Source organism: Crocodylus siamensis, chromosome 14 (genome assembly GCF_052110815.1).
Source record: "Crocodylus siamensis isolate JL-2025a chromosome 14, ASM5211081v1, whole genome shotgun sequence".
Taxonomy (NCBI): domain Eukaryota; kingdom Metazoa; phylum Chordata; order Crocodylia; family Crocodylidae; genus Crocodylus; species Crocodylus siamensis.
The window spans coordinates 15563684-15587832 of record NC_143408.1 but is presented as its reverse complement, the minus strand read 5'-3'; the positions used below and the strand labels follow the sequence as shown (position 1 = coordinate 15587832).

Below are 24149 nucleotides of genomic sequence, written 5' to 3'. Positions count from 1 at the left end.
CTCCCATCTTCTTCATTGTCTTTCGTCTCCACTGTTGTCCATTCTCCATAGGTCTCTAGACTTTCTTTTTCCCCTGCTCTTCATTTCACTTTCCTCCTCCTGGTTACTTGCCACCACTATTGTGTTGAGGTTTGGGTTTTCCTCTTCTACTCCTTACCGCCTTACACCCCAATGCTCTGCCAACCCCTATGTCCGCTCTGAAGGCATTAATCAGGTTTTCAGCTGATCACTTGACTTTAGCCAAAAAAGTGTTTTTGGGAACCTTTTTTCTTTTCCTTTTTTTATTTCATTAAAAACACACTTATCACGCTATACTTACAAAGCTATACATCTTGAGCAGCCTTGTTTTACCACGACCTCATAACACAGAAACAACTACATTATCAAAAACGGTTAGATTTTAAACCCTTAAACATACATCAACTTCCCACAAAAACAAACACTTACAGAACTTTTCTTTATAGAGAATCCCATAAAAAAATTGTTATCTCAGTAACCACCTGAAACTCTCTGCCCCTCCCCATCAGTCTTCTCTTTTGGTTTAGTGAAACACGTGTCCAGTCATTTTTCCTTCACTTCTCCTCAGCCTCTTCCTCTCTGATCTCTTCCTTGTCCCGATCAATGTAGTATTTCAATTCATGCAGCCCCAGCTTCAGGCACTCTCAGTGCCAAGTCCTTTACCACCCAGAGGTTCCTTACTTGCTATAAACTAGTTTTAACACATGCTACTGAAGTCCTTAATAACGTTTCTTCTGACTTCTTTGGTACAAGTAGATATAGTACCATCTCTATGCTAATGACAGGTTTATTTTGGTGATACTCAGAAAGCCACAAACCCTTTCCCACACGCACTTTGCATATGTACACTCCCAAAAACACATCCCACTGTTTCTTCTTCCACACACCTCTCCCTTTGACACCTTGATGAGCTTGTCAAACTCCATCTGTGTCGCATTTCTCTCACCAGCAAGATATTCCTTACAACCATGGACGACGCTAGGTCAGCATGTTCACCTTTCAGTGGTTTGTCCACCACTGTTCCCCACATCTTCTTCACTTGTCCTGTGAAGTTTCCTGCTGGCACCATCCTTTCTCTCTTCCTTACCACTTTCATCAGTTTCTTATGATCTTTCAGGACCTCCAGCCTGATGTAAGGTATTTGTGGTTGCCATGCCCATGGACTCGTCATATACCCCCCATTTCCTCAAAACTGCAGCTGTATGAAATCGGGTGCTACACACTGCTTTCCCCTCTTCCTTCATTACCACCATGCATACCTCACTTACATATTTTGTATAGACAAACAATCCCAAGTCTGGAAGCCCCCATCGCATCTCATTTGCTTTGTACAATTCAGCTCTAGCCAACCTTTCTTATTTGGTATTTCAGAAGAACGCACATATTTCCCTCTGTACTCTCATATATACAATAATCAACAGTAACACAGCCTTAAATTGCTGCCACTTTTCCAGCAAAGGAAAGTGAGTGTTTCTAGACCAGCAGTCTCCAAAGTGGGGTGCAAGCACCCCAGGGTGTGCGCAAGATGATCCATTGGGGTGTGCGAAGAAAATATTAGAATTTCTATTTCTATTTATTTTTTATCTTAAAAAAAATAAGAAAGAAATTAAGCTTTACTAATATTTAATATACGGATTGACACTGGCACCCTCACTTGATCCTATGTCAAATAAATAAATATACATACATATATTGGAGGTGTGTGCTCAAACATTTTTTACTGATAGAGGTGCGCGATCAAAAAAGTTTGGAGACCACTGTTCTAGACTATAACCAAAGTAGCTACACTATCCTTGTTGTCAGCTTTTCCCATGCTGTATTTCCTTTCCCTTCGGCATCCGTCGGGATCCCTAGCACTCTGCTTTCTCCCTTTTATTTGAAGGTCCAGCTTCTCCAAGACCCTCCAGTTCCCCACTCCCACTACTGTGCTTTTTGATCTATTGAGTTTAGCCCATCACTTCTCCATACTCTGATCTATGCTTTAGCACCCTTTCCATTGAAAATCTTTCACTACTACATTTATATCATTCATGTATAGTACACATTTTACCTCACCCCCTTCCAGTATCTTTACTCTGCTTATGACCTTGTCTTTTCTTTTTCTTTGTGCTAACCATTCCATGCCGCACACAAATAGTAGTGCTAACAGGGCACCCTTGCCTCACCCCTGCTGTAATTCTCTGACCTGGTATGCAATGATACCAGTGAGCTAAGCAAACTGAGGAGAATGACTTTCTTCAGATTTGACAGGCAAAGAGAAATGGGTTTATGGGTTTTTTTGGTCTCTTTTGTGATGGATAAAGACGACCAGAAGGAAATGTATTCAGTTGCTTTTTTATTTCTTTGCAAAAGTGTTTGTTTGTCCTTGCAAACTCTATGGGTGACACAAGAACTAACAAAGCAAGGCTGTTGCAAGCATGAAGGAAGTGTCTCCTAACTGATATGAGAAGTAATTTTATACTGAGTGCTCAAAGCAACTTTATCCCTTTGTAAAACTAACATAACTCTAGACAAACAAGAAACAATAGAGAGAGAGGAAAAAAAAAGATGCTTGTGTGAAAGCTTCAGCACATCCGTGAAAGACTGAGAAAGCTCCCAGTCCACTTCTGCAGGTTCTTCAAAGGAGACTCCTAGCAGAACAAAGACATGACATTGCTGATTTATCTAAAGAAAGAGCGAGAGTGAGTGCCACATTTCACGAGGTTTTTTTTATACATCACAGAAACAAAACAAGGAGACACTGCAGTTTCTCTGTACACCAAGGAAGCAAGAGGCAACAGGAAAGGAGAAGACACAGGCATTCAGTTACTGCTGGGTACCATAATAAGAAACTGAGTAAGAAGGAAGATCAATTCAGCTGAAGTGTAAGTAGCCTTCTCTCTCTGAGGATGGTAAATACCTTTCACTACAACCCTTTAAGTTGCTTTTCATAATACTACCGGGCTGCAAGCCAAGCAGTTTTGCCTCTTCTGTCCCACCACATGATCCAGCTACTGAGAGGGAAGACCCTTCTTTGTAGCCTGTGTTGTTAGAATCACCTTTCCTTGATCTTCCCACCTCCTCAAGGCTCCTCACTTCACTTCTCAGGTGAACACATACACTTTCTCCCATACTTAGGACATTTAAGTTCTTTCCCACATGAAGTACTTTAGAGTTGGATTCGTACAGAAGACGCTATTCAAAATAAACATGCATGCTGGGTTTAAATTCATCGCCTGTTGACAGGAAAAGAGATAAAAGTTCAATCAAAAAAAAGCCATGGAGAAACAGGAAGCCTTGAACCTTCAGGAGGGATGTCGGCAGCATGGAGAGGGTCCAGAGGAGGCCACTCATATGATCGGGGGACAGCAGGGCAGGCCCTACGAGGAGAGGCTACGGGACCTGAACCTGTTCAGCCTCCACAAGAGAAGGCTGAGAGGGGATCTTGTGGCCTGTTACAAACTAGTCAGGGGGGATCAGCAGGCATTGGGGGAGTCCCTGTTCCCCCCAGCACCGCCAGGAGTGACCAGGAATAACGGTCACAAGCTGGCAGAGGGTAGGTTTAGGTTAGATATCAGGAGGCGCTACTTCATGGTCAGGGCAGCTAGGGTCTGGAACCAACTTCCAAGAGAAGTGGTGCAGGCTCCTACCCTGGGGTGTTAAGAGGAGGTTAGATGCACATCTTGCTAGGGTCGTTTGACCCCAGTGCTCTTTCCTGCCATGGCAGGGGGTTGGACTAGATGATCTGCTCAGGTCCCTTCCGACCCTAGAAACTATGAAACTATGAACCTTCAGCTTTCACCCATGAGCATCCTCCATGTGCTTCTCTCACCTCTCTCCCACCTCAGTTTACACTACTCGTTTCCCCACGTAGCTTCCCTCGCATAGACTTCCCAGGACTGGTCAGATGCAGGTTCCAGTGCAGTAGAACCACTGACTTCTGCCAAAGATCAGATCCGTTTCCAAAAACAAGCATACACAGAAAACTTCAGTCTCAGGCACTGTCAGGCTCTAATCAGTAACCATTTCCACAATATTTATTCCCCACGTATCAGAGCCTTGCAAGAATTAAGCCTCACAACCTCCCAAATGAAGCAGGGAAGAGTTACCTTGCCCATTTTACAGGCAGCAAAGTCAAACACTTACTCAAGATACTTCAGTTTTCATACTCTGGGCATTATATCCTTACCACTAGTCTGACCACACACACCTCTACCTCATTAGCCTTCCAGGTCTCTTAACACAAAACAGTAACTAGCTTTAGATTAGATATTTGTATTGGCCTTATACCATGAAAAGGATAACCCAGGTTTCAATTAAGGGTAGAGAAGACACCATGTCTAGTGTTCAAGAAACTATAAACTAATTCACAACCTCCCAAAAGTGCTCAAGCCGCAAAAACTTCAAAACACTCACTGAAATAATACAGTTCTGAAAGACATGCACAGGTTTTTGTGACCACCCTCTGAAATTGGCCAATTGAAAGAAGAAATGAAGCAATCCTCCTGCAATCCACCACTTTATGCAACAGATTTAACAATGAGCTTCCATGTTTACAAACAGCTTGTAATCACTAATTCCTCTCTCCACAGGGCTTTGCAGGAAGCAGCTTTACCTTTACTTCAAGAGGCGAAGCCTCCGATTGTGAGGCATTTCCACCAAGTGATTGCCTACATGCCATAGACAGACCCACTCCTCCATGCATGAATCTGACTGTTGGGGAATCGCATAACACCCCAGCTCAGTGCTGGACACAGAGCTTGCCTGAACCAATGTGTAAAATTTAAATGACTAAATTATAGTATCAGTGCCTTTTGCACAAGAATGTAAACTCATGACTGGGACCATATGAAACTTAACAATACAGTTAATTTCATCTCTGGCCAACTTTTTAAAACCGATTATGAATAAGTTCCCCTTTCAAAGCGATTGCCTCTCCCTTGTTATCAGATCCCTCATCAATCTAGATGTCTATGCCAGCTGGAAAATATTTTGGGTTCTGCCCTGTTATCACAATAACCTATACAGTGTCTTACAATTCATGGTCTAAAGCATTCAATTCAAGTACTCAAGTCCTACTGCAGTTAAATAAAGTCGTATACCCCTGGTTTAGGGTGTTGGGATCAAGCAATCAAGCCATACCATAGTTAAGCAAATAACCTCCAGCACGATCAAAGGTTTTTGTGCACGTCAGTTTCACCCACAACAACCAGAGATGGATCCAAAAGGCTAACATTTATAACACAACCAAAGAACAATGACCCTCCATCCTGTCAGCTTTGCTCGGACCCTGATCTTTAACCCATCAAGAAAATATGCTTTGGAAAAAACAGTATAAGAACTAGACAGAGCTGCCAGCAAAGTGTGCGCAGTCCAGAAAAGACAAGAAGCCATCCCGCCACCCAGCCAACAAGTGAAGGATCCATGCTTTGAGGCTGTACAAGAACTGCTTCCTGCCTGCACTGGGTAAAGATCTCTGTGCAGCTAAAATAATATCAAGGACTAATAGTTTGTTTCATATTGGAAACGTCTTTTCCTGTTATTTAGTTTTGTAGCTTGTTTGTAGTTATTAAAACAAGCCTTTCTGCTATTCATCAACCAAGTGTTGTGCCAATTCTCAGAGTAATAGGTTAAAAATTCAGTTTCTAAGTGCAACACTCAGTCCTGCCTGCCAAGCCTGTTTTCGTCCATTCTGGAACCTGCTCTACCTCTGATCTTGATATTCATAACTTAGTTAAAATGCTGCTGATTTTAGCTTGTCCATGTGAAATGGGGCTAAGTTACAACACCATTGTATGCACATCCTCCCTTAATACAGAAAATTGTTGGTCCATGATTCCCCTACTTCCTGCCTTGGGCATATTTGTTCCCATAGAGCACAACCTCACTGCAAAAAATCAAAACAAAGAATTTATTTTTTCATCATTACAATGCAACAAATAGACTAGCCCTATTATGGCAGTAATGCCAACTGTCACAAAATCATCATGAGACTTGGGATTTCAAAGTCAAAACAACTCTGACTCAATCTCCTGATCCAAACCTCAAATCTCTGGATTTACCCAGCTAGTAAGTGGAGGGAAAGGGGCAGGAGGAAAGAGGGAAGGGGCAGAGAGTAGACTGAGGCCCCCCTGTATTGAGGTAGGGAGTGTGGCAGGAGCAGGGGCTGGGGTGAATGGGGCCCCAGGCCGGGTCATCCAGAGGTGCCAGGGAAAGCATGGGGGCAGGCATTCCCCGCAGGGCAGAGGCTGGCTGCTCGCTGCATGTTGGGGCTCTGCACCCTGCCGCCTTGCCCCAGGAGCTCAGCTGCGCAATGCCACTGCCATCCACCGGGTGGGTAAGGGCCACGGGGCCACACTGCTCAGGGGCAGGAAGCACACTGAAATTGTATGGCTGAGCTCCCAGGGCAAAGGCAGGAGGGTGTAGAGCCCCAGCCTGCAGCAAGTAGCCCACCCCTGCCCCGTGGGGGAGACATGCTCCTGTGGCTGCCCCAGGGTGTGTGCTGCTGCAGGGAGCACACCCCTCTCCCGCATCTTTGGACGATCCGCCCCGGCCCTTGGGCCCCATTCACCCTTGCCCCACTCCCTCACTCACCACGAGGGTCTCAATTTCCCCCACCCCTTCCCTCTGCCTCTGCCCTTTTCTATCCAGTTACCAGCTGGGTGCCGTCTGTGTGTCTGCTTCTACTCCCAAGCCACAGCCCCCCCCAGCCCTGCCGCTGCCTCTCACTCCTGACCCACGGAACCACACATCCTGCCAGGGTGTGCAGGAACCCTCCCTCCCTGGGCTCCAAACCCCCGAGACACACCCACAGCTGCAAAACCTTCACAAATAACCCCTCCACACACACTTCAAAAATAACATCTTATGATTTACATGCCAATCTCTTGACTTTTTAGGAGTTCATCTCATGATTTTTGGCAAGGTGGGGTTGACAATATTTGTATGGTGACAACCTTTTAGTCAACTTCCTTCCTGGTCCTGGGTCAGGGGATTATAATGAGGCTGTACAGTATTGTGTGCCAACTCTTACTTTGGGCCTGTGCTTGAAATCGCAAGCCCTGGTTTCATACCTTAACAACCTATGCACTGCCCCATGAACAGCTTGCTGTTGTGCCTCTTTGCTGCTCCAGGGGACAAACCTCAGAGCACCAGGTAAAAATTGGGTTTTCACAACGGTAGCAATGCTAGAGCCGATATGGGTGCATCTTTTGTGTCACAATTTTTCCCAGCTACCCCAGATGGCAGCAGCCTTCTTCTGCTGGGTCAGCACCATCCAAACTGGGGTGTAACAGGCATAACTATGTTGGCTACCGTGTGATCTCTGCACATCTCTCACTGACACAGTCATGTCCATGCCACCAAAACTCTGCAATGCAGGCAAGGTTTTAACCCAGTGATTCTCAACCAGAGTGCCAAGACACCCTAGGATGCCATGAGATCTTTTGAAGGGCGCCACAGGAAGCATGAGGAAACAAGCAAGGCATGAGATGACGAACAGTAAGGGCAGGCTCAGGCTCTCCCTACCAGGCTGCTCCTTTGCCCCCAATGCCAGGTCCCACTGCAAGGAAGCAAGCATTGTAATAAATTCATTTTTGAAATGGAGTGCTGCTCAATTCACAAATGTAATGGAGGGTGCCTTTACATTCAAGAAACCTCGTCATACTCAAAAGACTGAGAACCACTGCCTTATCCTGTTCTCTCCGGCAAAGAGCTACGCAGTGACACAGAGGCAGAACCTCTGGACTGGGTTAGCTACAGCGACCCATCCGTGAGTGCAGGTAACAAGAGCCATATGGCAACTTGCGAGGAACCAACTGCACTGAAGGGTGAACTAAGTGATTACACTCCACTGATTTCTGAAGCCTGGAGCAGCATGCAATGAATCTGGGAAGCCAAAAGAAACCTGCAAAGCCTGGTCAAGAAGTCTATGTTACAGTTTCTAAGCCTCTGCAGGGAACAGAGTAGCTGGTATATCAAGAGCCCCAATTTCATATAAACAGAATTTCTTTGAAAAAATATCATTTTTAATTTGTGCAAACAGGCTCCACAGTGCCACAGAGGGCTGAAAGGCAGGAGGATTTCTTCTTGCTGAGTTCATTATTTACTTTACCCACAATTTCCTCTGTGAAATTTTAATGAAATGTTAGCCTAGGAAGCTAAAGAGATTAAGGGTCCCATAAGTCATCCGTATTCTAGTAAAGCAAGGCTTGCTAGACCGTGAAGATTTGGCACAACTGATGCACAGCAACAGCTTCTGATCTGAGCAGCAAGGACTGCGGTGGGGAACTAGAGCCTCGACTGATGCTAGCAGAGCACTGGGCAGCAGTTTGGACGCCAGCCTGAACCCCTCTGTGGGCTGCACAGCTGCCGCCCAGACGCAGGGGGTAAGGGGGAGCTCACATGCAGTGGTTGCGGCCACCACCCACTGCCCCATGCTGCTTCCGCTGCACATCTGGCCATGTGCCACCCCACACCCCCGCCTGCTCCACATCTGGCCTCTTGTCAGGTATTCCAATCTCTCGCCCCTTACAGGTTTAAAATGTAAATGTAAATTTTGGTCCCTGCTTTCTTATGTCACAGTGTGTTTAAGCAGCCCGGCCCCTTCCCTACTACCTCAGATTATGCACATCGCTTCAGAATCAGTTAGTGTCAGAGACTGTTATGACTGTGCTAGGTCTTTGGCAACACCAACACCCCGTTAAAATCCCTAGGAAAATTCAACAACTTCAAAAGTGGATCAGTCTCTGAAAACTGGACTTAAGTGCAATGCAGTTTTGTGTAAAGCCTTTGATGGTTCAAGACCCATGGAGTTGAGAAGCTCGTCTTTCCCCTCTTCATCTCCTGTGACATTTAAGACTGGATAACAAGGTCTGGGAAGAGCGGCAGGTCTTGGTGAAGGTCCATTTGGAACTTTCTCCCGCTTGATGCCTCAAGCACAAACCTAGCGGGTTTCAGGTGAGGCTGTCAGAAAGCTTGCACTTCATCAGTTTCCTTATTACAGTCTGATGTCATTTTTGTATTTTAACTAAAGCTAATCAGAAAACCGTCATGACTATTTTCTGTCAGAAAATATTTTTCCTCGATTAAAACCTCCCCCTCCAGTATTCCTTTTTAAATACATTTCACTGAACTGGTATCAATTTTGAGGGGTGGGGGGGAACAATAAAAATGCTGGGATGAAAACTCTTGATTTTTTCCTTTAGTATGACAGTTTCCAAAATTTATTTTATATTAAAAAAATTAAAAGAGTAAGAAAAACATTACATGTTTTGATTCATCCTGCAATAATTTTTAATTTGGTTTCCTGACATTCTGGTATTGATGTGGGAAAAAGTATTCATATATGTATGGGCATATTATATACATATTTCAAAATCTCGGATTTTTCTCAGAATTAAAAAGTTTTTTTTACTAGCCAGGTCTAATTCCAGCTGTCCCCATGCAGTTGCTGGGGCCTGAATATCCTAACTGGCTGCTTCACGCAGTTTCAAAAAGGAGCAAAGCTTGCCCTGAGTACAGAGGTTAATACCATCAGCATGATAAACCAGTCTAACCTAGAAGAAGTAAAATCAAGCACACAGTGCAACATAACTGTTTCTCATGTACATGTTGTTATTTCATTTATTGCTATGTTATTCACATCAGGCACAACTGGACTAGAAAACTGCTTTCCTGTCATTTCAAGCTTAAAATGACCATCAATTTACTGGTTATATAAACAGGGCTCACCCCACACCCAACTGCAAACAGGAATTGTTTTACAGCAAAATCAACAACAAAATGCAGCTGCCTCTGGGGTAGAACATGGCAACTGTTAAAAGCATACAACATTTCTAAATCATAGCTTAGGTTAGGGCGTGCACCATCCCAAGGCCAGCTGAAAGACTGGGGGAAATTTAGGGAGGCAGAAGGGAATGATTTCAGTTGGGAGTTTTCCCAGGGCACTGCAACAGAAAGGGCTTTTGTGGAATCTTTACTAAGCAGAAGTCAGCAGGGCTCAGGTTTGGGGCTGCAGCAGAAAGAGCAAACTAAGCATTCCTCACAACAACCCTCATCATCCCCAAACACAGGCAGACAAAGAAGTAGTGCAGCATAGTACCTTGCCCAGAGCACACAATATTAATCCATGGGAGAACAGAGATTAGACCTCAGGAGTTCCTGGTTTCAAAAACCTCATGCAAACTACTCAAAGGTAGTCTTCATCTTTCACGTTGAGTGTCTGGCAGACCCCATCTGTGAGGCACAACAGAAGCTAGTGTTGCACTAACAGAGGCAAGCCACCATTCTATCATTCTGAATGCTGCTTGTTTAGTTTCTGATGTGTAACATTTGGCAACTTTGATCCACTGGAGCCAAGATATGACCTCTTAGATGCAAGGACTGAGTCCCAGAATGAAGGGCCGTACCCTGCGGAACATGCTGCCTACAAGGGTGGTGCTAAACCAGCATCTAGTCCTCCTCAGCACAGCTAGTCTGTTTGCACCAGACTTCATTTTATTTTTAATACTACAGGATCATTAAATAGGGACAATCAGGGATGCAAGGGGCATGGCTACTGGTCAACACCCCTCACCTTCAAATAATTCATTAAGCATCCGATTACCAAGTCCTAGGTCTGATAAAAGTCCAGAACAGCATTCCTGCTAGAAGACTAGCGATGAAGTTACAAACTAGTATTACACAATGGCAAAAAAAAAAAAAGCTGTTGGCACACGCTATGCTAGTTCTCATTATATTATACTGTTCCACTACTGGAAAGAGGTCCAGGATTCCAATGCACTGGTGCCACCTAGTGGACAGCATCGTCATCAGGGATCTAGGTTTTCAGTTGACTGTGGAAAAACATGGATTTTCCGTTTTAAAGGAGAAATGTGGGAAACCACAGGTTTCTCCTTGCAGGCTGCCAGCTTGGGGCTGGGAGGAGGGTAACCGAAGGCAGGGAGTACCACATGCATTTGCACACCGTCACACACACATGACCAGCAAACAGCTAGGCAGGGTGGTGGGAGCAGCCCCAGCAGCTGGATACAGGTAAGTCTATGGGGGTTAGAGAGCCAGGGCTTGGGGACCATCTAGGGGATTGTGTACGCACGCACGTGTGTGCATGTGCGCACGTGTGGAGGGGGTGCATGGGGCAGATGCTTGCTGGTGGTGGGGGAAGATGTCTGGGCTCTGGGGCTGCAGGGGGGTCTGAGGCAGCACTCAGTGCTGCTGGCGAGCCCAGTTCCGCACTGCTGGCAGCAGAGCCCACCTGAGAATGCCTGCCCCTCTGGTGCAGCATGGCCCAGGACAGAGCCTCATTCAACTTAACGCTGCTGCTGCGGAGCACGATGCTGATCCTCCTTGCTGCGGCCTCAACTGGCAGCATAGGGCAGTATGTGGTGCCCCAGCTGCTGCCTGTGCTTCTGCACGAGGTGCATTGTATGCTCCCCATTGTGGAGGCCATCCCTGCGGACCACCATCTTGAGAGTGTGCACCGAACCAGGCAGGGCAGGGGGAAACTGGGGGCTCCCTCTGGTAGGGCTGGGGAGGTGGGGAGGGGCTGCAGGTCAGGAGTGAAGGGCACTGGCACATCAGCGCTACTCAATGCCACAAAGCACCAACATGGGCAGCCACAGCTGGACCCATGTCCTGGTGAATGAAGGGGTAGCGGGAGATCTGATTTTCCATGATAAAAAAAAACAACAAAATCAAACGTCAAAATATATAGGTATTTAGAATTTGTTTTTATTATAATAATTGAGGCACTGGTAGGCTTCCAAGTTGCTTTAAAATTGTAAATATATCAATAAAACATTCTATACAGGTATCAGTTGAACACATAGTGATGTTTCATTTTAGTCATGGAAAAACATGGATTTGAGGTTTTCTTAAATCAAAGAATTTTGCATTATATTTTTAATCAGAGAATTTGCAATTTTTAAATAGGGAAAACCAGGATCCCCAAAACAGTCACTGAACCAGACCATGCAGCAGAAACAACAAACTATACTAAGTTGTAAAGCTGGAATTGATTTGAACTGCTCAGCAGTAATGGTGCAAAGAAACTGAAGTGAGTGACAGTCTTCGAAGGGAGATGCTGAGCATCCTTAATGGACGCACTATGATGCAACAAAGGTAAAAGCTTCTTGGAGTCACATGCTGTATAAGGTGACCATAATAATGTGAGTGAAATCCAGGACGGGGTAGGTGGGGCATCAAGGAGCAGGGCCGACCAGTACAGTGCATTCTCTACCCCTCACCACTCCCAACCCCTTGGCCTTGAAGAGCGGGGCTGGGCAGGAAAGACACCCCCCTGCCCTCCCCCATCTCCACAGCTCCCAGGAGCAGGGCCAGACAGGACACACACACAAATAGCTCCTATCCCGCGCAGCTCCCAGGAGTGGGCCAGGCCAGGCCAGAGCACCACCGTGTTGTCCCCTGCCTTCTACTCTAGTACATAAGCGACTCCACTTGCAGTGGAGTCCAGACCAGGGAGCAGCCCACTGGCTGGAAACCCTGGAGAAAATTGAATCCTGGGTACCCTGGCCCAAACCCATCCATATGTGCTCCACTCCTCATTCAGGATCCAGGCACATGCTGGAAGATTCCCACCAATCAGGGACTTTTGCTTCAATTTTCTCCAATGGCGGGGATGCCGAGACAGCCTCCAACATCTGGGACTGTCCCAAGCAATCCAGGACACGTGGTCACCTTATGCATAGTGCAAGTTTCCCACAGTTCACGGCCGTCCAGTTTGAGGATAATCAGGAGTTTTGCCTACTCTGCATATGGAAAGGGGAGAGTGGGGAGGAAATGGAATGGAAATTTATACCAGGTGTGAATGGGGGGGGGCAGTCCGTATAGTAACAGAGGGCGCAAAAGGAAGCAGAACGAAATACAAAACCTCCAGTAGAAGCCGCTTAACCTTGGAGTAAAGAACAGGATAGTCTTTCAGTCTTAATTCTATAAGTAATGTTGTCATAGCAGGGAATACACGGACAAGCAGTACTAAGAGGGGCAAGGCCCCAAGAGGCACCCCCACTGGATCCCAGGGGTGGGATGCAGATGCCATTAAATTCTCTGGGACCCAGGCTGACAGCAAAGCAGATGAGAACTCCGGGCATTACATCTACCCTACTTTACCAGCTTGTGCTGGTACACTGGGGCAGACTTCACAAGAACATGCCCCATGCTAGCAGATGGAAGAGAGAGACCAGGACCTTGGCTGGAGGAGCATGAAACCCAGCTGCAGGATGACCTGGCAAGGGCTGAGCAAGTCGAGTCAGAGTCTACTTGCTAGACGAGTGACTCAGAGAAACCTCTAGCCCTAGGGACACAAGTCCCAAGATGAGGAGAGAGGAATGCGACAGGAGAAGTCCTAGAGTGACACCGCCTTCTTCAGTGGGACAGCAGAAGCAGCTACCGTGAGTTTGTTCCAAGAGGGGATCCAGGGTCCTATTATTGTTTTGAGTTAGGCAGTTTTTGATATTTAAAGTTAAAGGTATCCTGGGTTGGCCCCACCGGTTGTGGGTATTGAAGCTCAATTAACCATGCTGAGGGGCTGAATCATTAAGCCCAGACTAGTCATTTAATGGGGGGGGGGCTGAGGAAAGAAAAAAAAGAAAAAGGAAGTGACTCACTGGCTGGCCTAGAGGCCAGAAATAGGACCTGGCATTTCCAGGCTGTGCCAAGGGGGAAGGACCCCTGGCACCCTGTGCTGAGTTTAGGCCTGGACAGCCCAGTCAGTGGGCCTCGTAAGTCTCTTGTCTGTCCAGTCTGTCCCAGACCCAAATGAAACCAGGGTGGTGACTCAAGATAAAGTTAGGAGAAATGCTCTTACTAATTGAGATCACTAGTTGTAAATGAGCATGGCTGACTGAGTGGACTGTGGACTGAATCATCCTTTCACCAGATAACCAGCAGCATGACTATACTGTAAAATCTGCTTGGTGTATGGACAGGGTGTAAGGGGAAGAGGAGGAGCCCCAAGGAGCAGCATCAAGATACTCATGATGAGAGTGAACATAAACAACCACGGATCCTCCCTTTCTATTAAAAAATATCAGGACATGGCAAGTGAGCTGGAGGGTGCACCTGCACTATGAGTGTACAAAAGCCAAGCTGTCAGGCCCTAAAAATTGTCATTCAACCAATGAGAATGCTCAGTCCTGATGGCAGAACCAAGTTAGGCACAGCTGTCTACAAATGAGCAGATGCTACACTGAAGAAAACATTAACAACCATCAAAAATGGTTAAATTAGATCAATCATTACCTGATTGCACTAGTATCAATTCCTCCAATTTCCCCCTATCCCTGCAGTAAATACTCTGCCCCACCCCTTAGGGGAGAGAGAGAGAGGCTGAATCAGAATGAACAGACAATTATATTAAGTTTTCTACAAAATGAGAACCCTGAAAGTGATCAAGTACAATCAAAATGTTAGTTAGACTTCATCACTTTATTTAAACTTGTAATATATTATGCACATGCATTCACACACACTACTGAATATATGAAATATTAATAGGTTAGTGCATTATATTAAAACTATATACTATAACTGAATGCGTGTGTGTGTGTGGTAAAAGGAAAGCCAAAAGTAATAACACTATAGAAATGTTACATTTCAATGTTCTCCCCCATCAAAAGTTAATAAAAATGTTTCATGGGAATGCGACTATGGCAAAACAATAGTTTTCCATAGGAAAAAGTGTTTCGCTGAAACTTTTTCAATAAGTTTTACTGATCACACGCTGTTACATTCAAAAGTGAATCATATATTGTTTGTGGGCAGTTCACTATGCAAAAATGTGACAGATCATGAGGGACAATCCACAAGGTAGACAAGCCTAGGCATCTGTCTGCACAAGACTGTCAAGGTTAGTGGCAAATGCATTCCCACTATTGGCATGCTAGCAGCCTATCGCACAAGAAAAAACTGGCTGACAAAATTATGATAACTCTGAACGAGAGAAAGCTGTTCTAGGTCTCTGCAGAGGTCATTTCCTAATTCTTAACTCAAGAAGAGGCTCTCAAGTTTGTGTACAAATGAAAAAAGCCAAAGAGAAGAGGTAAGTACACACTTTCCTTTGCTTAGTCCACCTCTCTCTTGCCCTGCCTCTTCTCCAAGTTTGTTGCTGTCCATAGAGTTATAGTAAGAATTAGATTTTGGCTAAACCATCAATACAAAGTGTAGTTTTAGTACCATCAGCATTAATTTCTAGTCTTCGTACAGTTGATCTCAGAGTGTTCTCCAGAGGGGTCCAGAATACTCATTCTCATTTCACAGATAGGAAAATGGAAGCACACGAACAGTACAGTCACTTCCTCAAGGTCACCAGTGATCTAGTAGAAGAGTGACAGGTAGAACCCAGGTTTCCTACCTTGCGGTCCTCTATGCCGACTATGGCAAAGCATTGCACTCTAGATCTCAAGTTAGTAGGTGAGAGGTGAATAATGCAATATATTAGTGTCTACATTTAACAGATCATACACAAATGCCTTTCCATTTACACGCCCTCCCACACACACTAAAAAGCAGTGCTGGTACTCTTCATCCATAGATCCCAGAGCTTTTGAGAAAGGGGCAAACATCATTGGGTGCATACAGAAGTTCAGGTAGCCTGTCAGAGAGGCACTCTACCTCAGAGAGTCACTGAACCCAACAGGCGTTTGTATTGGGGGGGGGGGGGGGGGGCGGGGCTCAGAGCCTGCTCACATTGGCCCAAGCCAGCAAGTGAGGGTGCTCTAGGACAGCATTTCCTAACCTTTTTTATCCCATGGCACACTTACATGACTTCTCCCATCCCACGGCACACTAGGGGGAGGCGGGGGGGGGCAAGCAGACATGGAGCAGGGTGATGGTAGCAGCACTGGCTGAAGCCACACCCCCCAAGATTCCACAGCACACCTGGTAATGTCTGACACCACACTAGTGTGCCACAGCACACTGATTGGGAAATGCTGCTCTAGGAGGCTCCTAGGAGGTTGCTGGACAGAAAGGCCTTTGGCACAGGGGGTACCAAGATCCTCTGCAAACAATGTTATTGCATGTTGGAGAGACAAAGGACTCTGTATCCACTTACCACTCAGCTGTGGAGGTGGGTACAGGTGGTAGGTGCTATAGATGTCATTGGACATCTGGAGCTGTAACTTGGTGTGATTCTTCAGTAGATCAGAGATGTTCTCCTCCTGGAAGGGAGTCTTTTCCAGGATCACTACAGCATCCTTTACTTCTCCACAAGTACCATTCACCTAGAAGAGGAGGCAAAAGTCAGCAGATACACTAATCCTGGTCTAGTAGGGCACCAAGATACCTCCGCCATCACTCTGGTAATCCAGATGACTGCTTCTCTTCAACAGGATGGGGCAATTGCATGCCAGTGGCTAGTAGCACATTTGCTACTCCCCATTTTACTCTGATACACTCTGCAGTACCCAGCCCAAATGGAGCAGGTGATAAGGTGAGAGATGGAGGCACAAAATGACACACAACTCCTCTCCTACTGGAGTACTCTGCTGAGCAGGCACCTTTCAAAATCCTTGTTTGCCCTGAGCCACTGAGGGAATACAGATGTCCAAGTTCATCCTATCAAGGAAATATGGGTAAGGATAAAAAGAAAGATCTGTCATAGTTAACCAGAAGAGGACATAGGACTCAGGAGCTCTCTCAGCCTGTTAACATCTATTGACAGGGTTGTGACACCAGCTGATGATGGATTCCTACCAACTCACCAGTGAGTCCTCCCCAGATGCACAGGAGTTGGAATCAGGGCTCTAGGTTCCTCTGGAGGGAACAGCCAAGCCAACAGGGTGGAAAGTCTTGGGTTGGAATTTGTTTTGCATTATCTGTTGATCTATTAACAAAGTCAACCTCCAGGAAGAAAGCAAGTCTAACCTTGCCTGCTGCCTGGAGATTCTGTAGAAGACTATTACTGATTTTGTATACCAACAATTGTAAGCATAAGTTCCCCAAGTGCACAAGATTCAGGCCTTTGCCACCACCTAACCAGTGAGTGGCATAACATGCAACATTCGGACCCAGACTGAGTTTATTTTTTATTCAAGGCATGGAAATATGTGGGGTTCAGTCCTGACTATTGCTAATGGCGCACTGATACATCAGTCCAGATCATATCAGCACCAATAAAAGGAAAACTGGCATTATCAACAATGAGCTTTTTAGGCTGATGTGGCCAGTAACGTCACCGATAAATGACGCATGAATGCACAGAGCCACAGCATGCACACAGCTAACCCAGGAGCTTAGAAAGCAGCATCTGGCTGGGAAGTCTGGCGGGGAAGGGAGGAGAGGATGGGGAACAGATTGAAGCGCCTGTGGTAAGGGAAGGAGTGGGGCTTGGGCAGGTGCTGCCCAGCCAAAGCGGGGCACAGGACAGAGCCGCGAGTAGCTCATCCAGGAGGCATGGGGGGGGAGGGAGGGGCAGTTCCCGCTGCTGCACGCACCCACAGAGGAGGCATGGGGAACATATGCCCCCCCAAATTTGTACGCAGGATAAGAGCGGGCTGCCTGCTGGGGGCTCGAGACCAGGCGCTGCACCAGCCTCTTTCCCCTCCACCATGAAGGGGGCCCAGCCCCCCACCACCTCCACCAGGAAGAGCCTAGTGCCACCCCTGGCACCAGACTGCCCTGCGCAGATCAGGGGGCACGTGCCCCTCCCATGCCTCCCCTGGGGGTACACGAAGCAGAGGAAATTGCCCCCCGGCTCCGCTCCCCCTGGATGAGCTGCTTGCAGCTCCGCCCTGCGCCCTGCCCCGCCCAGCCCCGGCTTGGCAGCACCTGTCCCTTCCCCAGCCCTAGCCCCGCTCCCTCCCTCACAGCAGGGGCCTCGATCTGCGCCGCCTCCCCCCCCCCCCCCCCCCCCCCCCAACAGACTTACAAGCTGGACATTGCTCTCTAAGCTGCTGGGCTGCATATTGGCAATTGGATCAGCATCGGCTGATGTGGCTCATTAATAATCAGGCATTGTTATCATCCCCCAAAAAATCTTTATCAGTGCACCCCTAGTTCTTGCCACACTCCTGTCTGTCCAGTAGCTGAATATGGTCCTAATTCTTTATCTTTGCTGCAAGAAATGGCAAAGATTTACATAGGGATTCAAACTCAGAGGCTTTAATGAGAGCTAATATAATTTGCTGTCACGTATGTCAGGGGAGCAGAAAACCTGGGTGCAGCAGAAGAAGCTAAACTGAAGGTACAAGCTGCCCTTCATCCCTCAACCCTGCTACTAGCATGACTTGCAGCTTCTCATTCCTCACTGTGCAAATGAAACCTTTGCACACTCATTTGGAAGTAGGTAACCTGATTGTCACCCAGACACATCTCCTGTAATGAATGTATTCATATACAATTAACATGCTGTTTTGAAATTATGGAGACATTTTGTGATTTTCTGACATTTTATCCTCTACTCCAATTCTTTCAGAGGTGAATTTACTGGAAACAATAGGAAGTAATACAATTGTCTGCCAAGCCCAACCTCATATACCATGCTGTGAGCTACAGCAAGGCTGTAAAAGTTGAATTAAGAGAGTACTTACAAATTTCCCATTTTACAGCCCTGAGTGACAAGTTCATCCATCTTATTTACAGCATTTGAGTTAACTTCTAGTTTACAATTCAATTTCTTTTTAAACACTAAACATGAAAAACCAATCTCAGGCCCAAGAACAATAGACATGCTAATGAAAAAAAAAATCTAAAAATCTCAGAAGGGGTTTCCAACACTTTGTTACCAAAACCAACTGCAACCCTTACCAATATTGTGCGGTGAAGCACAGAAATACACTGGATTTGGACAGTACCATACTTAAAAGCTATAATGCCCATTTAGCATGGTTAAACTTATCTTTTAAAAAGAGATTGTATTAACAGGAATATATTTTAATAGGGCAAGGGAAATGCGGTTATTTTTAAAAAGGACATTCACTGCCTTTCTTCCAGTTCCTTTAGGGCTTGTCACTGGTCCAAGGTAGGGACTATCCAAGGCATTGGAGTCGCATCTTCAAGATTCTTCAGTGGAACCTGAGGCTCATATCCAGCTGTCTTCCTGTTAGTGTCAGCACATATGAGCCACAAATATCACATAATTTGCTCATAAATAGGTCTTAGCAGAATGGAGTTGCAAAGGTTTGGAGCTTTTCAACAGTAAGTTACAGGTTTGCATCCTGTAAGTAAGGCAGGCTGGGGCGAGGTGGGGGAAACAGTCTAATTCTCCCCCATGAAAGCCAGCACAGCTAGCAGCCTTATCAGAGCTTTAAGTCTGAGAGGAGACAAAAATCCCATTTTATATCCAGGTGAGAGTCCCTACATTCAGGGATCAGGTAACAGCATATGTTGAACCAAACACTTTTCATTCCATACATGCTGTATGTAGGGGTGCCACCAATAAAGATTTTTTTTTGGCTCACGCCAAAGGTCAATTATTAACCAGCCTTAACAGCCAATACCGATCTGATTGCCTACACACAGCCCAGCAGCTTGGGGAGTAGCGTCTGGCTAGTAAGTCTGTGGGGATGGGGCTGGGGGGGCAGATCAAGGCCCCCATGGTGAGGGAGGGAATGGGGCAGGGGCTCCCCAGCTGGGTCAGAGCATGAGACGAAGTCACAGGCAGCTCATCTGGAGGATGCAGAGATGGGTGGGGGTAGCTCCCAACAGTGCCTGCACACCTGGGGGAGGCATGGGGGGCATATGGCCCCCTGGATTTGTGTATGGGGTGACGACGCTGCCTGTTGTGGTCTCAGGGCCAGGGGCGGCACTGGGAGGGACAGGCTACAATGTATTTGGGGGAGGCTGTAGGCCCACCCCGTAGCCCCAAGCTCAGCTCTGGCTCAGCCCAACCATCAGGAAGAGGCTGGCACAGCATGTGGCCTGCAGCGGGTAGCACGCCCTTGCCTTATGGACAAATCCAGGGGGCATATGCCCCCCATATCTCTCTTGGGAGGGGTGGCTCTCTGCCATACGCACACCCCCAACAAGCTGCCCACAGTTCTGTTCTGCACCCTGGCTCCCTCCCCAGGCGGGCGGCGCCTGCCCCTCCCCAGACCCACTCCCTCTCTCACGGTGCAGTGAGGGCCTTGATCTGCCCCTATACCCCTTCCCCGCCACAGACTTTTCAGCTAGACACTGTTCTCCAATCTGCCAGGGTGCACTCCTGGCCATGTGCATGCTGCAGCTGTGTGCATGCACGGAGCATTTATCAGTGACATTTATTGGCTACACCAGCCCAAAAAAAGCTGATTGCCAATAATGTTAATTTTCCTTTTATTGGTGCCGAATCAATATTGACTGACACCTCTAGTTGTGTGGGTAAATTTTCCAGCTGCATAATGCAGCATCTTGTGATAGTGCTGAACTGCTAGAAATGGAGAGTCCTAAGGAACTAACCAAGGTACCCCTAAGCCATAGTGAATTTCCACTGACAAAAGCAGGCCAGCAATACTATGCATTTCAGCACAGGGGACATAGGCAGGCTCAGATGCTGAAGCACTGCAATCCTGTAGGTTTCCAAGGGGGAAAGCAACGTAGGGAAGTGAAAAATGCTGCTCTGAGTGAGGCTGAGCAACCTCTATGCCCACTACTAGTTGGACAGATCATAATTGTGTTAGCAGGAAATACAGTCACCAAGCACACAATGCTAGTAGCTGAAGAAAATCCTTCACCTGACTTGCAGATCCATTTTATACACCCCATGGAATTATGCACAGAAAAATTTTAAATTATGCAAATTCAGTACCTTCCCGCCATTGATGCACAGCCCCTGTCACTGGCAGCTCCGCAGCAGCAGATGACAGGCCCTTGGGGTGCTCATGATTGTGAAATGCAGAACCCCTAGCAGCTCTCAGCTCTGGCTGGGTCAGGGGGCTACAAGTGGCAGCACAGAGCAGGCTGAATCCAGCCTACTGACACACATTTAGACCAGACTGGGCTGGTTCCATCAGCACATGGGGCTTGCAGCACTGCAGGCGGGAGCCACACGCCACTGGGCCAGGCAGGCTCTGTGCCACCACATGGGGATTCCAGCACTCCAGCAGGAAGCCACACATGGAGGCATGGAGCTGGATGTCATCAAGCCAGGCCTGTTCCATGCCTCCCCATGCAGCTTTCTGCTGGAGTGCTGGAAACCACATGTAGAGGCATGGAGCTGGCCAGCCCAACCCAATGGCACACAGCCCACACCCATGTACAAAGCCTATGCTCAGCTCCCCCTCCTGCAGGTAGGAGCTCCCCCACTTACAAGCTGTCCAGTCATGCACCATCACATTCAGTGCCTCCACATGGGGCTCCCAGCTGGGAGTCCTGCACCAGGGTTAAATTATGCAAAACTATGCAATTATGCATCGGTATGCCTTTTATGTGCAAAACTGCATAGGCACATAATTCCCCAGGGTGCAATTTTAATAGGTCTCCATCAAGTTTTCATAACCATAACCATAGGGAATCCACTGGTATCTGGCAGTACCTGCCACTACCAGGATTATTTTCCCTTTTTTGTAAAAGTTTAAATTACTTGAACAACCTTAAGTCCTGTTTTTACATATGACTGATTTAAATAAAAAATCTGATTTATTTTTTTTAATTGTCGATTTCTATCCTCCCTGATCAAGTTCACAGCTATGGGAATGGGGGTGCTAAATGGCAGAAGTAGCATCTTTAGCACCATGACATTCAGCAAGTATGCAACAGGAGTTTCACATACATGCTGAAGAGAAGAAAAACAGTGAGTTTAGCCAAAGTCATTCAAGGGTGTAACAAGAAACATCAAGCATTAACTTGTCCCAACACTGCTGTTAGTATCTTTCAGCTTCAGTGGAGACTGCACCCAATCACGCCAATGCTGGAAATTATATTCAAGTGAGTGACACTGAGTTTGTAAAACTAAAGCCCAAATCTAACCTCTCTAGTTGTAATACCACCCATAGAGGATAATGGAGATACTAGCTGCTTTAGAGTCGTTAGTGAATACGCTTAACACATCAGTTGTAGTCCGCCTGAAGCCTAATTCACCTTCCTTCTTACTTCCACCCAATTTGACTGGGGAAGACAGGAGGCTTCATCTTATGATTACAGCTGCATGATGCCAAGAGAATTTGAGGAAGAGCTGATGATGACAAACAGTTATATCCCAAGGCAGGGAATCAGAACTCATGGGTTCCATTCCAGCTCTGCTGTTTCTTTGCAGTGGACCACAAGTAAGCCACTCTATTTCACTGTGCTACAGGTTTCATCCGCAGAATAAATATATATTTACCTCAGAGATGTTTTCAGGTTCCATTATATCAGTGGTTCTCAACCTTTTTAGACTCAAGGCACCCCTTGGAAAATGCCAGCTCTTACATTTTCACTCAGTGTCTGACTACAGAAAAATAGGAGCTATTCTTCTATTGGAAAAACCTCACAAAGACCCCAACAAGGCAGAGTATTTTTAGTGCTATAGATTCCTACTTGAAATCTCTGAACTTAGCACGTGAATCATGTTTGCACACCTGATACTGCTAAAGCTGGACAGCATCCTAGTATTCCTGAAAGGATGCAAAGGTGCCCTGCTTGAGAATCGCTGCATTACACTCAAGGATCACGAATTGCTTTATGATGGTAACGGCTATGTATTAGTATCCTTATTATTCATGCTAAAGCAAACAGACCTCAAGAGAACACAAACAACTCTCTCACATGGTTACCAAAATTGTTGGGACCAGAATAATTTTAATTTCCTCTTTTGCTCCAAGCCAATCTCTGGGGAAACAAATTGTTGTACAAGCCCAATGCAGCCAGCCCAGAGAGATAAACAGATATTTAGGAGAGGAAATATTTAGGAGGTTTCTGTGTCTTTCAAATAAAGGCCCACAACGTGACGTAGTCAGGCCATTTTGGGCTCTCCTCAGACTTTGGAGGTGACTTGGAAACCATGCTAACCGCCTTGCTCATTGAACTGCAGAACCAGAGAGGCCAGAGGGACTTTCCTTATGTGGCTTTGAGCCCAAACCACCTGCTTTGGTTTTCAAATGAACTATTTGCTCTGGGCTTCTTACGTTCCAGGGCTTTATTAGATGTGACAGAAGGATTTGATTTACTTGGATAACTTTAATAATGGAAATCAAATTTAGTTCTGCTCACGGAAAGAAGAGCATAAGAAGAGCACTGTTTCAGCACGTCATTAGAGGGAGGGCTAGGAAGATGCTAACAAACCTGCTGACAGTGCGGTACCCACCAGGGCAAATGGAGGAACAGTCTCCAGCTTCACAGCACAAAGGAGGAAAGACCAGGCTGTCTGTCCAGCCGGGGCACGAGGGCAGCATCACGCCGTGCAGCTCATGGCTTGAGTCTGCCACCGAACAGCACAGGCCACGAGCCCCACCCCCTCGCTTCTGGCGACCCTGCAAACGCCTCATCCAGGGAAGACCCGGCCGGGGGAAGACCGAGCCAGCGGGGCCTTGCCAGGGGCCGGCGGTGCTGGCGGTTTACTTGGGCCGGGCGGAGGCTGCCTGTGCTGAAGAGCGGGATGGACGGGGACGGGGAGCCCCTCGCCTCGGCCGCGAGCACCCGCGCTGCAGCGGCCCCAAATCTACCCCGGCCCCCGCGGTACCTGCCCGTGCAGGAACACGGCCTTGTCCCGCGCCGACTCGCGCAGCAGCCTGCACACGCGGAGCTCGGCCAGCGGGAAAGCGCCGCCACCGCCTGCATCCGCATCCGCATCCGCATCCGCATCCGCAACCCCAGCCCCGTCCCCGTCCCCAGCCTCCTCCTTCTCTCGCCGCCTCTTCCTCTGCGGGCTGGCGGCCGCCATGATAGCGCGGGCAGCGCGCATGCGCGGCGGCCGCGCCAACGTGCGGCGCAGGTAGAAAGGACACGGCCTTCGCCGGACAGCGCCGCCCCCGGCTCGGAGCCACACTGCAGCGCCCACAGAGCTGGGACCCCCGGCGTAACTCCCGCTGCGAAAGGCAGGGCCTGGGGACGCCTCGGATTGGTGGCCCTGCCCCATAGCCCCGCCTCCCGGGGTAGCCAATCAGCTGCTACAGAAGGTTCCTCCCAGCTCTGCCGGATCCTGGCGCTCCACGTGCGAGGGACTAGGGCTCTTGTGGCCTTGTGCAGTGATTTATGCACTTGGTGGCTCTGCCTCCCTCCCCACTTCCTTTGGTCACAGG

General features: G+C 47.3%; 1 protein-coding gene across 1 annotated transcript in view; it reads right to left on the bottom strand.

The window, feature by feature from the left end:
* Window positions 1–24001, bottom strand: part of DCPS (decapping enzyme, scavenger) — a 71119-nt gene extending 47118 nt beyond the window's left edge. Inside the window, exons 1-2 of the mRNA XM_090027261.1 lie at window positions 23591–24001; window positions 16070–16238 (exon numbers count right to left, since the gene is read on the bottom strand). Of these exons, the coding sequence (XP_089883387.1) occupies window positions 16070–16238; window positions 23591–23986 (565 nt within the window). The 5' untranslated portion in view covers window positions 23987–24001. The remainder of the gene's footprint in view (window positions 1–16069; window positions 16239–23590) is intronic.
* Window positions 24002–24149: the final 148 nt, after the last annotated feature.